The 12,793-nt window shown below is 39.6% G+C and overlaps 1 protein-coding gene across 1 annotated transcript in view; it reads left to right on the top strand.

Annotated features, from left to right (window-relative positions):
* Positions 1 to 12,793, top strand: part of TTLL11 (tubulin tyrosine ligase like 11) — a 223,063-nt gene that overhangs the window by 53,252 nt on the left and 157,018 nt on the right. The window contains exon 3 of the mRNA XM_026513900.4: positions 345 to 478. Within this exon, the coding sequence (XP_026369685.4) occupies positions 345 to 478 (134 nt within the window). The remainder of the gene's footprint in view (positions 1 to 344; positions 479 to 12,793) is intronic.

The raw sequence follows: 12,793 nt of genomic DNA, 5'->3' as shown, positions 1-12,793 counted from the left end.
GATATTAGGTTTTAAGTGCAAGATGTAAATGCTTCTCTTTATCCATTATGGGGGGGGGGACTGACAAAGAATGGAATCATAAACTAGGTGGAAACCCATCCCTTCCAATTGATGCTTCATTTTTATAAGGAGAAAAAACTATCCTTCTATTACCTCGTTTGTCGTTAATTTGGTAGGTCTTTCCAAGCCATGAGTCACCGCTGTGGGGAACAGCTCCTACCTTGTTTTATCCTGTCTGCAAAAGCGAATATGTCGGGTGGGTGGTTTCAAAAGTCCCCGATCGTGGCTGTTTTATAGCTAGCGGCCCACTGCTGCTCAAACCTCACAGCTTCTCTCCTCCCCAGGCATGACGGAGATGGTGCGTAAAATTACTCTGAGCAGAGCCGTGAGAATTATGCAGCATCTTTTTCCCGAGGAGTACAACTTCTACCCTCGCTCATGGATTTTGCCCGACGAGTTCCAGCTCTTTGTCGCTCAGGTAGACGGCACTCCGTCCCCGTGACCCTTGACTTATGTTATGGTTGCCACTGCGTCCTGGGAGCTGGGTCCTGGGTCCTGTGTGCTGCGAGCTGGGGTAGGAGTGGGGGGGGGGTCCCCGGGAAGCTGTGACTAGCCACGGGAGTGTCCCCACAGTACCCCGTGGGTGTCGGCAGCGATCAAGGAGCTGGAAGTGAATAGGCAGGGTGACAGGTAGGTAAACTGAAGAAGGGTGTCTTGACTTGAGGAGACTGGCCTGAAGCTGGTATTGGGAGCGGGGCCATGGAGCCGGTGTTTGGAAAGCGAGGGAGACAGGGCTGGGGCAGGTGGCTCAGCCTGGAAGCAGATTGGGGCTGTTTGGGTGAATGTAGGGTGTGGGTTCCCCAGCATCCAGTGGTATGAAATGTGGGAGGTCGGGCTCTGTTTCAAGGCCAGGGAGGAGGTCCGACACACTGTGGAGGTGAGGAACCTTGTCAGTGTCCTGCTTTAAATCTGTTCCAGAATTAATGTTCAAATCACACACTCCATATCAAAACAAGATGTTTGAGCATGAAATACTTTGGAGCCTTCACCACTGATTGTGAAACAGTACCCGTAGGGAAGCTGAACTGAGGATTGCCATCCTTCATTTAGGACCCCCTCTCAAAGCCTCTGCCAGTGGGTTCCATGGTCCAGGCCATACCTCTGAGGGTAACTGCACAAATAATGCCCATCTTATTGTGATAGGGTTAATACCATTTACTGGCCCTACTGTGCTCCAGGCATTGTGCCAGAAGCTTCACGTATTTCTTTCAGTCCTCACAGCAGTCTGGTCAAGTTGGTTGTATTATTAATCCCATTTTGTGGATAAGGAAACAGACTTTGATAAGCAAGGTGACTTGCTGGAGAAGTGGGATTTAAACTTAGAGCTGATTTCAAGGCCTATGCATTTTTTAAAAGATTTTATTTATTTATTTGAGAGAGAGGGATAGAGAGAGAGTATGAGCAGGGTGGGAGGAGAGGCAGAGAGAGAAGCACACTCCCCGCTGAGCAGGAAACCCAATGCGGGGCTCGATCCCAGGACCCTGACATCATGACCTGAGCTGAAGGCAGACTCTTAACCCACTGAGCCACCCAGGTGCCCTAAGGCCTTTGCTTTTTATAAGCTGTCTTATTGCCTGCGTGTTGTTTTGGTTTTAATAGCAAATGATCAAACTTGTAATGAAATAATGATTTATGAAGCACAAAAAAAGCTTGGAGTGGTCGTTTTTTAAAAGGAAACTCTCTATGGGGTGGTGGTCATGTGGGTTCATACATTTCTTAAAATTCATCCAATTATTAACCTACAATGAATGCATTTTATTGCATGCAAATTATGCTTCAATAAAGTTAATTTTAAAAAATAAACTCTCAGCAGCTCCCCATACTCACCCCTCAACTTCCCACTTCGGTGGCTCTGCTCGCGTCCTTGTCCCTATGTGGAATATCTTTCTGTCCCATTTCCACAACTCTACATCTAACTATTCTGTGACTTTAAATGAGACGCCTACCAACTATGCCTTCAAAATCAGATATGTGAGAACTTTTCCATCAACCCCCAAGTTCCTCTGTGCCCCCTTGCAGTCCATTCCCTCAACTCCCCCAGCCCAGGCGACCTCTGGTCTGCATTCTCATTATAGATTCCTTTTGCTTGTTCGAGAAATTCATATAAACAGAATCATATATATAGATTTTTGAGTCTTTTTCTTTCAGGATTCTATTTTTGAGATTCACCCATGTTTGTTGTATACAGTAGCCGTTTGTGTTTTTATTGGTGAGTAATATTCCATTAAATGAATTTGCTTCTCCATTTCCCACTTGATGGGCGTCTGGGCCATCCCCAGTTCGGGGATTTTGTAAATAAAACTGTCATGACTGGGGCGCCTGGGTGGCACAGCGGTTAAGCATCTGCCTTCAGCTCGGGGCGTGATCCCGGCGTTCTGGGATCGAGCCCCACATCAGGCTCTTCCGCTATGAGCCTGCTTCTTCCTCTCCCACTCCCCGTGCTTGTGTTCCCTCTCTCGCTGGCTGTCTCTATCTCTGTCGAATAAATAAATAAAATCTTAAAAAAAAAAAAAACTGTCATGACTGATGGCATGCAAGTCATCTTGTGAATAGATGTTTTCACTTCTCTTGGGTCATACCTACGAGTGGAATTTTTGGGTCACCTGGTATACGTATGTTTAACTTAGAAGAACTTGACGAACTTTTCCCCGAAGTGGTTGTACACCGTCACCAGCAGCGTGCGGGTCCTGTTTGTGCCACTGGGCCTGGAATCGTTGTGGTCAGTCTTTTGAATTTCAGACACTCCGGGAGATGTGTAGTTGCCCATCTCCATGGTTTTAATTTACGCCTCCCCGAGGACCAGATGTGGAGCATCTTTTCACATGCTTTTTGGCCATTCGAGTATCTTCTTTTGCCAAGTGTACATTCAAACTTCGGCTCATTTCTCTGAGGATTTTATTTTTAAGGTGTAGGTTCTTTATATGCTCTGCGTACAAGTCTTTTGTACGTGTATTGTGAATATTTTCTCCCTCTTAACGTTCCACGTTTCAACTCTGCCTTCTGAGGAATAAAAGTTTTTCATTTTGGTGAAGTTGAACTTACCATTTTTTCTTTTACAGTTTGTCTTTTTGTGTGATACCTAAGGCTTCTTTGCACAATTAAAGGTGGTGAAGATTTTATACTTTATTTCTAGGGGTTTGTTAGTTTTAGTGTTTACATTTAGGTTTATGATTCATTTCAGCTTAGTTTCTGTGTACGGCATGAGATCGGGGTTTACTTTGTTCCATAGGGATATTCAGTTGTTCGGGTATAAGGATGATTGGTTCCCTCGTTGAATTAAGTACCTTGGCAGCCTTGTTGAAAACCAGTTGACTGTATGTGTTTCGTCTGTTTCTGGAGTCTGTTTTGTTCCATTTGTCTGTATGTTTACTCTTAGGCTAATACTGCATTTTATCTTGATCGCTCTAAGTCAGAGTCAGTCTGGAAATCAGGGAGTGCAAGTCTTCCCACTTTGTTTATCGTCATAATTGTTTTGGTTATTATAGGGCTGTTGCGTTTCCATATCAGTTTTGTAACCAGTTTGCCCATTTCTACAAAGAAGCCCACTGGGACTTTGATTGGGATTGTTCTCACTCTACAGATCAGTTTGGAGACAGTGGACATCTTACCAGGGTCGACTCATCTAGTCCATAAATTTTAGCTCCATTTATTTATATCTTCCTTCATTAATCTCAGCAATGTAAGGAGTTTTTTATGCTATTGTAAGTGGTATTTTTTGAATTGCATCTTCCTGTTGTTTGTTGCTGGTGTATAGACATCCAGCTGACTTTTCATTTTTGAACTTGTATCAGATGACCTTGCTCAGTTCCCTTATTAGTTCTACAAGTTCTTGTTTTGTAGATTTGTTAGGATTTTCTAGGTATGCAATTAATTCACTTGTGAATTAATACATTTCGTTTCTTCCTTTCTAATCTTACATGCCTTTTATTTATTTTATTTTTCCTTAGTAAACTGCACTGGGCTAGGATCTCCAATACAATTGAGTTAGAAGTAATTGGAGGGGACATTTTTGCCTCATTCCCAATGTTAGGGGGCAAGCATACAGCTTGTCACTGTTACATGTGGTGTTAGCTATAGGTTGTTCATAGATGCCCTTTATCAGGTTGAGGAAGGTGTCTTCTATAGTTTGCAGAAGTTTTTCATCATGAATGGGTGCTTAATCTTGTCAAATACTTTTCAGCATCTGTTAAGATGATATGATTTTTCTCTTTATTTTGATACTACAGTGAACCACCAATTCATATTTTAAATATTAAGCTAACTTTGCATTCCTGTTACAAATCTTATATGGTTAGGGCGCATTATCCTTTTTAAATACTGCTAAACTGTATTTGCTTATATTTAGGAATTTTTGTGTCGTTGTTCATGAGAGATATTGGTGTGTGATGTCTTTGGTCTTCGTATCAGGCAATCCTTATTAAATGAGTTAGCAAATACGTCTTTACTGTTTTGAAAATTTTATATAAGATTGGTATTATTTCTTTCTTAAATGCTTGCTAGAACACCCTATTGAAAGTATTTGGGCATGGAGCTTTCTGGGAACATTTTAAATTACAAATTAATTTTTTAATACATATAGGTAATTTGTTTCTTTTAAGGAATTAATCCATTTTATCTGAGTTGTCCAAATTACTGATGAAAGTTTTGAAAAACAGTATTTCTTTATTTTTTAATGTCGATGAGAATTGTTGTTAGCTTGATGATTTGGCTCCATTAGAAGGTAACTTCCCTTGTCCTGAAATCTACTAAGCTTTCTTTGGCTTAGTATTTGCACAGTGTATCTTTGTACCATTCTTTTACTTTTAACCTATTTGCATTTTTAAAGATTGCTTCTTGTTGACATCATGTAATTGGGTTATGGTCTTTGATGCAGTTTGACAATCCCTGCCTTTTAGTTGTTATGTTTGGTCCACTTAAATTTAATGCGATCATCAATATTGTTGGTTTCAAGTGTACTGTCTTCCTATGTCTTTACCATTTATTCTGTATGTTTGGATTAATGGAGTATTTTTAGTGTTTTATTTTATCTCCTCTTTAGACTTACCAGCTATGCCTCTTTTAAAAATGTTTTTAGTTTTTGTCTTAGCCCTAGAATCTCTAGGGCTTACAGCGCATCTTTACTTGTCATATTTACCTTTAAGCATTACATACTTCAGGAAAAGTATAAGCGCTTCACAACAGTATACCTTTATTCCCATCCTCGTCCTTTACGGTATTATCATATAGTTGCTTCTATGTTATAAGCCCCACAATACAGTGTTTTTATTTTTGTGTTGAAAAGTCAATTACCTTCTAAAAAAACTGAAAAATGAGCATGTTTGTCTTGTATACTCACCTATACATTTGCATTTCCAGTACTCTGCGTTCCTTCGAGTAGCTCTTGGATTCCATCTGGGAATTATTTTCCTTCCACTTGAAGAATTTTTTTAAACATATTTTTTTATAGTACAGATCTGCTGTTCTCCCAGCTTTTGTTTGAAAATGTCTTTATTTTACCTTCAGTTCTGAAACTGTTTGAAACTGTTTCGAAATAATTACTACTTACAAAAGATTGCAAAAATAGTACACAGAAAGAGCTCCCATGTTCCCTTCATTTAGCTTCCCCTAATGTTAACGTCTTATACAACTACTGAAGCTGGGCAATTAACATTGATACAATATTACTTAATAATCTATGCACCTTATTTGCATTTTTCTATTGTCCCGCTAATGTCTTTTTTTCCTGGTTCAGGATCTACTCCATGTTTACTCATTGTATTTAGTTGTCATTTCTCCTTAGTCTCCTCTGAGTTGTAACAGTTCTTCAGTCTATCTTTGTCTTTCATGACCTTGAAGAGTACTGGTCAGTCCATTTTTTTAGAATGTCCCTCAATTTGGTTTTGTCTGATTTTTTCATGATTAGATTCAGATTACACATGTTTCGTAAAGTGATGTTGTGACCTTCTCAGTGCAGCATATCAGGGGGCACATGATGTCAAGATGTCTTATTTCTGGAGATGTCAACTTTGATCACTTAGTTAAGGTCGCTTCTGTTAGGTTTCTCCATAAAAAGTTACTGTTTTTCCTTTGTAAGTTCAGTATCTTGTGGGGACATATTTTGAGACTATGTAGATAGCCTATTTGTCTCATTTTTTTTAAAAAAAGCTTTAATTAAGATAAAATTGAAGTACAATAAACTGCAAATATTTCAGGTGTGCAGTTTGATATGTTTTGATGTATGTAAAAGCCCACGAAACCGTTACCACAGTCAAGATAATGAACGTATCCGTCATCCCGGGTTCTTCATGTCCCTTTGTAATCCTTCCTTTCTTCCTCTCCCTTCCCTCTACCTCCCATCACCAGGCAACTATGGATCTGCTTTTTATCAAGACTAGTTTGCACTTTCTAGAATTTTATATAAATGGAATAATATAGCAGGGACTCTTATTTTTTCCTTAAATTTTTGTTGTTGTTGTTTTGGCTTCTTTCACTCAATATAATTATTTTGAGATTCATCCATGTTGTAATATTCATCAACAATTCATGTGTTTTTATTATTGAGTATTCCATTGAATGTATATCCCACCGTTTGCTTATACCTTCAGCTACTGCTGGATATTTAGATTGATTCCAGTTTTGGCCTATTACAAATAAAGATACTATGACTATCCATGTCTGAGTCTTTGTGTGGACATATGATTTCACTTCTTTTGAGTAAATTCTTAAGAATGGAGTGTCTGGATCATATAGTAGGTGTCTATTTGATGTTGAAGATAGTACCAGTTGTTTTCCAAAGTGGTTGTGCCATTTTATATTCCCATCAGCCACGTATAAGCATTTTAGTTCTTCTGCATCCTTGCCAACACTTGGTAGTAGTCAGTCTTTTCAATTTTAGCTATTCTAATAGGTATGTAGCCTTTTCTTATTATTTAGTTTGTATTTCCCTAGTTATTAATGATTTTGAACATCTTTTCATGTGCTTTACCATCTGAATTTTTTTTAATTAAAAAAAATTTTTTTTCCAAATGCATTCTTTAATGAAATAAATTTATTTATATCTTGTGTCCATTTAAAAAAATGAGTATTTGTATTATTGAGTTTCAAGAGTTATTTATCTATTTTGAATATAGGTATTTATTAGGTGTATCAATTACAAATATTTTCTTCCAGTCTGTGCCTCATCTTTTCATTGTCTTAACAGTATCTTTTGAGAATCAAATTTTTCATTCTGATGTAAGTCCAATTTATCAATTTGTTCTTTTATGAATCATGCTTTTGGTGTTATACATAAGAACCTTTACCTAACCCAAACTGACAAAGATGTTTCATGTTTTTGTCTAGAAATTTTATGGTTTTAAGTTTAGATCTATGATTTGTTTGAGTTAATTTTTGAATGTGATGTGAGGTATGGATTGAAGTTAACCTTTTTTGGACATAGATATCCAGTTGTTTCAGAAACATTTGATGAACATATTAACCTTTCTCTCCCAAATTGCTTTTGCATTTATGTTGAAAATAATTGTTCAAGTATGGGTGGGTGTTTCTGACATCTCTATTCTATTCCGTTGATGTATTTGTCTATTTTTATGCTAATACTTCACTGTCGTAGTTACTGTAGCTTTGCAATAAGTCTTGAAATCAGGTAATATAAGTCCTCAAACTTTGTCATTTTTTTCAGAGTTGTCTAGGCTATTATAGTCTTTTGATCTGCCATGTGAATTTTAGAATCAGCTTATCAATCTATGAAAAAGCCTGCTGGGATTTTCATTAGGATTGCATTGAATCTACATTTCACTTTAGGTAGAATCAACATCTTAACAACATTGAGTTTCTGATATATAATGTATATCTCTCTTTTTATTTTATAGGTAATGTGATATATATCTCTCCTTTTATTTAGGTCTTCCTTAATTTCATTGGGCAATGTCTGTTAGTTTTTAGTGCATAGGTCTTTCACATCTTTTGTCAAGTTTATTTCTAAGTATTTCAAATTTTTTATAAATTGGCAATGTTGTATTTTTAAAGTTCAATATCTAGTTGTTTATTTTGATTATGTAGAAATACAGTTGACTCTTATATATTGATCTTGTATCCTGAAACCTTGCTAAACTCAGTAGTTTCAGTAGCTTATTTTGTAGATTCCACTGGATTTTCTGTATAGACCATCATGTCCTCATGATTTCTTACTTTCCAATTAGCCCTTTATTTCTTTTTCTTAACTTATTGCATTGGCTAGAACCTCCATATAATGTTGAATAGAAGTGATGAGAGAAGACGTCCTAGGCCTGTTCTTGATCTTTGGGGATACGCCTTTAGCTTTTCATCATTAAGTGTGGGTTACTTGCAGATTTCTTGTAGATGCTCTTTATTACATTGATGAAGTTCCCGTCTGTTCCTTGTTTCCATGATTCTTGTTTTGTTTTTAATTAGAAATGGGTGTTGGGTTTTGTTACATACTTTTCTTAAGTCTATTGAGATGATCATATGGATTTTCTTTTTTTTTTTTTTTAAGATTTTATTTATTTATTTGACAGAGAGAGAGACAGCGAGAGAGGGAATGCAAGCAGGGGGAGTGGGAGAGGGAGAAGCAGGCATCCTGCTGAGCAGGAAGTCCGATGCAGGGCTCAATCCCAGGACCCTGGGATCATGACCTGAGCCGAAGGCAGCCGCTTAATGACTGAGCCACCCAGGCACCCCGATATGGATTTTCTTTTTTAGTTTATTAATATGATGAATAATATTGATTGATTTTTAAATATCAAATAAACTTTGCATTGCATTCCTTAGATAAATCCCACTTGGGCATGATATATTATCCTCTTTATATATTGTTGGATTTGATTTTCTAAAATTTTTTTTAAGAATGTGTGCATCTATATTCATGATGGATATTGTTCTGTAGTTTTCTTTCTTTCTTTTCTTTTTTTTTTGCAATGTCTTTGCCTGATTTTGCTATCAGGGTAATGCTAGTCACATAGAATAAGTTGGAAGTATTCTCTACTCTTAAATTTTCTGAAAGAGTGTATAGAACTGGTATTACTTCTTTCTTAAATATTTGGTAAAACTCACCAGTGAAGTCATGTGGACCTGATGGTTCTTTATGGGAGGGTGTTAACTGAAATTTCAATTTCTTTCACAGATATAGACTATTTATATTTTCTATTTCTTCTTGGATGAAACTTGGTAGTTGTTCCTTCAATGAATTTGTCCATTTTTGCATTCCTACAAATATTCTTGAACTTTGTTATGAGATCCAATTAAGTTATGTGGAAATAGATTTGGGTCTTGTTTTTAAGGTTTGTCAGGCAGGACTGGAGCAGTGTTTAGTCCAACCAAATTATTCCTTACTACTGAGGCAAGAATCTTATGTGTACTTCACCTGATGCTCCAGGAACCATGGTGTTTTCTAGTCTGGCTGGTGAGAATGGATGCTATTCCAGGCTGTGTGTGAGCACCAGGCATTGCTACCTCTGGTCCTTTTGGGTGGTTCTTTCCTTGGCTTCAGGTAGTTTCCTCAGAATCACTCACTGATTTGTACTCAGCTAAATACTAATGGGAGACCCTCTGTGGCTCTCCAGAGTCCTCTCTTTGTGAAGAAATCTCCTTTCCAGGAGTCCATCCTGAGAACGCTAGCTATCTTAGTCACCCTGACTGACAATTCCTTTTCCTCAGCTCAGGGGGTCTACTGGGCTGGAATCTTTCTCCGGGCAGTAAACTGGGGCAGTCACAGGGCTCACATCATTTGATTCTCGTCTCTCAGGAATCATTGTCCTTTTCTGCCTGATGTCCAGTGCCTCCAAAACCATTCTTAATACACTTTATTTTGTGGTTGCTTCAGATGGGAAGGTAAATCTAGTTTCTGTCAGTACATCTTGGCTGGAAGTGGAAGTCCTCTGACTTCCAATAGCAACACTTACTATTTTTTTACTGGGGTTGCCTAACTTAAAATTCTTCAGCAATCCAAATAGGGTTCTTCTCTTATTCATAGGAAAGGAAAGTGAGGCACAGAGAGGTTAGGTGATTTTTGTCAAGGTAATGCAGCTTGGAAGACTAGCTCCAGAGTCAACTTTCTGTGCTATACTATGGGAGGAAATTTGAATAGATGTGTGGATACAGAACTATTCCAGAGAAAGGAGTAAAACTTTGCTGGTAATGAGAGGGTTAATCAGGATAGAGGGCAGATGGCATAGAGGGAGGGGGAAGGCTTCCTGGTAGAGGTGATACCTGATTTGATTTTGAAATAATGAGCTTGCCTTGTAGACTAACCGAAGAAGAGCATTCCAGTCGAGATCAGTAGCTTGTGCAAAGGTGCATAGAGGTGAAATAGTGTGACATATTGGAATGATAAGGAGTTGGGTGTTACTGGAGTTTAAAAGAAGAGGGTTTGACAGTAGATGAAGTTAGAGAAGTAGAGGCCAGATCAGGGAGGGCCTTGAATGCCAGATTAACAGGAGGAAGCCATGAGAGGGTTAGGTGGAGGATGGGGAGGCAGGGGTTGCCTCTGGTGGGGTAAAGGCAGGATTGGGGAGGGCAGGGGAGTGAGACCTGTGGAAAGGCTGCCCAGCTTGGCCAGGTGACAGAGATGCTGAGGCTCGTCCTGAGACACTAAGATACGAGTCTTATGCAGAGAGGGGCCAGGCACGCAGCATATTTAGAAGGGAAAATCTGCAGGACTCTGCGACAGATCAGAGAGGGACGTGGGGAGAAGGCGGAACTGACACTTTCAGGAATCTGTTGGGGGTGCCGTTTGCTAAGATTCCAGAGAGAAGGAGGAGCAGGTTTGGTGGAGAGGATGGAAAGCGGAGCTGGTGCTTGGCTTTCTGACGGTAGCTGTTCAGAGGGACTCTCATCAGTGAAATAGGAGGCGGGTCAGGTGATTGACAGGGACTCTTTCTGTTTGAGCATTGGAATTCCTGAACCGTCAAAGCCCATTCGATTGGTGCTACAAGTACTTCGAACTGGGTAGTTCCCTAGTACAAAGGAGCATTTCTTTGTCTCTAAGACATTCATCTAGAATCTGCTGACTCGGGGCCTGGCACAGGCAGAATGAGACTATGGAAACCCTACCCTAGTCACTTGCTGGAAAGCCCGGCCCATACTAATTCTTCATGGGACCTCCAGTGAGCCCCATCCTCCAGCCCCGGTTCTCCATCTGTTGAGTGGGGAAGTGATCCGAACCTCCGAGTGTTTGTGCACATCCAGTGAGTATTTGATGACGAAATGCTTTATTAGCTTCGAACCTGATTAAACCCATGTGGCATTCTTATTTTTAATATATCCTTGGTTTTAATACAAAACCATGCACTCATATTAAGAATTCAAAGAATATAGGGACATGTAAAGAGTGAAAAAAAATCCCCACTCATTAGATTATTCGAACACTAGTGTGTATCCTTCCAGCTTTTTCCTACATATGAACAAATATACACTCTAACACACGCAGCTCTTTTTCTTTAAAGAAATGGCATGATCCCCTGCTCTCTGTTCTTCAGCCTGCCGTTTCCTCCACTGCGTTTTATACATCTTTCCACGTCGCCGCTGCAAAGTCCTCTATTGTATGGATACACCGTGACTTTTAAAGTCATCCCTCCTACTGATGAACATGTAGGTAGTTCTCATATTTCTTCGGTGCAACAAATAATGCTGTCGGGTACACCCTCATATGTAAGGTATCTTCATACACGCGTGCCAGCATTACCTTCAGACAGAAATCTCGAAGTGGAATTGCTGTATTCAGAGATATGTGCATTTACATGTTGGCAGGTGCAGCCACACGCGAGGCTTTATTAGAAATGGTGCGCTTAATTATGAGAGTAAACAGTGTCTTGCGATTGGCTTGGAAGTGAGCTTTCAGAGGTATGTGTGCGGGCTTTGCTTTGTGACTCCTCGCAACAACGGGAGGGCGTGTGATTCGCTGTAACTCATTCTAAAACCTGACACTTTGGAGGTATTTTATTTGTCACATTAGTTAAGATGATATTTATTTCGTCAAAGAACGGGGAGGATCGCATCACTCCTGATATTCGTCTGCAAAACCGCTACCCTAATATGATCAGCAGGTGGCGCTAGCAGGAAGCAAGTAGGATGCTCCGTGGAAATTTTTGTGAGGAGAGGAGGATGCAGGCTTGCTTTCCCCCGTTAGCAGATGGCCAATAAAAAAATTCCGTGGAGTTTATTTTGCATATGGTCTTCCATCTGGGTATTTGAGAAAAGTACAGTTTTGTTATCAAAACAGTATTTATTATGGTGAAGGAGTTTGTATTTCGTAGCAGAAGAATTTTTCAGTGAATAAAGCCAAAAACCTGTTCAATAATCTTTTCTGGTTTCTTGGAGGAACCGGCGAGCATGGGGTTCTTCCGTTCCCCTCTCCAGTTACCATACTCAGTTAGCTTTTATTGATTCAGCTCCTCGAGGCTGAATGAAGTGCATTATTTGCAAAAACCCCAGAGAACGATGTTCTCCACTGGGTTTAGGAACTAGGAAAATGGGGGAGATATAAGTGGGTCAGAGTTGAGGCAGAAAGAAAACCTGCCATGGGAAAAGTATATTCCTTGTCCTGATTCCATGCTTGTCCCATAACCTTCTGGTGACTTGATTACTCACATGGTTTTCCTGCACTGAGATGATGTGCTGATCTGGCTGACTTCGGGTCACCGGATGGCTGGCCCACAGGATGAAGTTTCTATGCCTTCACCTGCCGTGTAGAGCCCCGCCCCCCTCTGCAGCCTCAGCTGGTACCATGTTCCATCCCTTC

The sequence above is a fragment of the Ursus arctos genome, unplaced genomic scaffold, assembly GCF_023065955.2.
Source record: "Ursus arctos isolate Adak ecotype North America unplaced genomic scaffold, UrsArc2.0 scaffold_18, whole genome shotgun sequence".
NCBI classification, from domain to species: domain Eukaryota; kingdom Metazoa; phylum Chordata; class Mammalia; order Carnivora; family Ursidae; genus Ursus; species Ursus arctos.
The sequence above is the reverse complement of the archived record's forward strand: the minus strand, read 5'-3'. Positions and strand labels throughout refer to the sequence as shown.